The sequence below is a fragment of the Humulus lupulus genome, chromosome X (assembly GCF_963169125.1).
Source record: "Humulus lupulus chromosome X, drHumLupu1.1, whole genome shotgun sequence".
Classification (NCBI taxonomy): Eukaryota; Viridiplantae; Streptophyta; class Magnoliopsida; order Rosales; family Cannabaceae; genus Humulus; species Humulus lupulus.
Genome location: NC_084802.1, coordinates 228,292,222 through 228,293,791, shown reverse-complemented (window position 1 = coordinate 228,293,791; position 1,570 = coordinate 228,292,222). Strand labels below are relative to the sequence as shown.

General features: G+C 48.7%; 1 protein-coding gene across 1 annotated transcript; it reads left to right on the top strand.

The window, feature by feature from the left end:
• The first annotated feature begins 576 nt into the window (after positions 1 to 576).
• On the top strand, positions 577 to 1,293 carry LOC133806833 (uncharacterized). Its single transcript, XM_062244920.1, has one exon. It carries the CDS (start codon positions 577 to 579, stop codon positions 1,291 to 1,293), a length of 717 nt encoding a protein of 238 aa, XP_062100904.1.
• Positions 1,294 to 1,570: the final 277 nt, after the last annotated feature.

Here is a 1,570-nt window from a genome sequence, read left to right as displayed (position 1 = left end):
AGATGAGGGCCGCAGCCTTGGCAAGCATGATGAATATTGAGAAGACCATCAAAGAGCTGGTCACCGAGAGCAATCTAAGGTTGGTCGGCCTTATGGCACCTCACTAGGAAGTGGGGAGTCCACCGCGGGGTGTGCTATTGGAGAGGAAATCCCCGAGCAGCAATAGGATGTGTCACAACCCCCGAGACGGCGGGCTACAGGAGTGACCATTTGGGAACCCTCCAGTAACCCTTAGGTTGTTGTTGCCCCTGCCCAAATTGGGAGAGGCAAGAAAAAACTTTCAGAGTACACCGACCCTGTACTCGAGTCCTCTGACGAAAATGATATAGATTTCTCACTCTTAGACAGCCTGCCTATCTCATGTCATTTATTTGACAGGGATGGCAACTTTAAATTTACGGCCAGTAACTTTAGTTCAGACTTCTTCGCGGCAGAGAGTGAGTGTAGTAGTAGTTCTATAAATAATGTATCAACCAGCAGTAATAGCTCGAGTATATTACTTAGAATTTCCCTTTTTCATTATTTCCTTACTCTTTTAAATTTTATTGTCTGATCGATTGTTTTTATCTTGCACTTATGCCTTATGAGGATGCCTTCGACATATACACCAACGCCGAAGCTCTCGCGAACAAAACGAAGGCAAGCAAGAGACACCAAGGGGAGAGCAGCAGCGATCCCTCTAAGAAAAAAGCCCGAACAGAGGATCCTCCGGTGCCTCCCCCAGCGCCCACTCCTTCCAGAAATACGACAACTCCTCCTCCTCCTCCTCCTCGTAGTAACTCCCCCCCCGAGCAGGAGAGGAGACCCTCAGCCAATGACCCGCTGAGTAGCGACTTCAACGATACTTATGAGAAACTGCAAAGGCTTTCAAAGCACCGCCTTAGCCAGGAAGCCTTCTCGCATCTTCCTCCACTACCGAACAACCAGGTCATCAGCCGTAGACTATCTGTCTTTTCCTGTTCGCAGGGTATCCTAACCATAGGACACAATTGGCGTCGAGCCGAGGAGAGCGAGGCTAGGTTTGTTAAGGAGATCAAGGCGATCGAGACGAGATACGCCAAGGAGATGAACGCAGTCGAGGCCAAACAAGCTGAAGAGGTGAAGGCAGTTGAGGCCAGAGTTGCCGAAGAGCTTAAGGCAACTGAGGCTAGGGTTACCAACCTGAGTGAGGAGCTGAGGAGATGCCAAGAGTCGGTGGTCAAAATTACTGCATTCATGGAGAAGTTTAAGGAGGCTTCAGAGATTAACTTCAAAGAAGCATCCAAACTTCAAGATGACCTAGTGATCACCTGAAAGGAAACCGCTGAGCTGGAGGAGAGAACAAAACTGCTCGAGGAAACCAATGCTCACAATCTGGAGAAGTTTAAAGGAGCGACTTTCAATTGCTTCTACTTGTTCTGGAAGAACAATCCAGAGGTGAACTTTGACTATCTTCCTGAGGAAGTAAAGAAGGCTGAACTGGCGCCAAGTGTGCTTATCGTCTAGCGGAGGAACAAAAAGCTCAAGAGTCCCCTAAAATCTTCTTGGCGACTGGCACTGAGACTGTCGAAGATGATGCGGGGACCACTGT

Bases quoted from the DNA above. Each gene is read 5' to 3' on its own strand.
- LOC133806833 (XM_062244920.1), top strand. From the start codon at position 577: ATGCCTTATGAGGATGCCTTCGACATATACACCAACGCCGAAGCTCTC.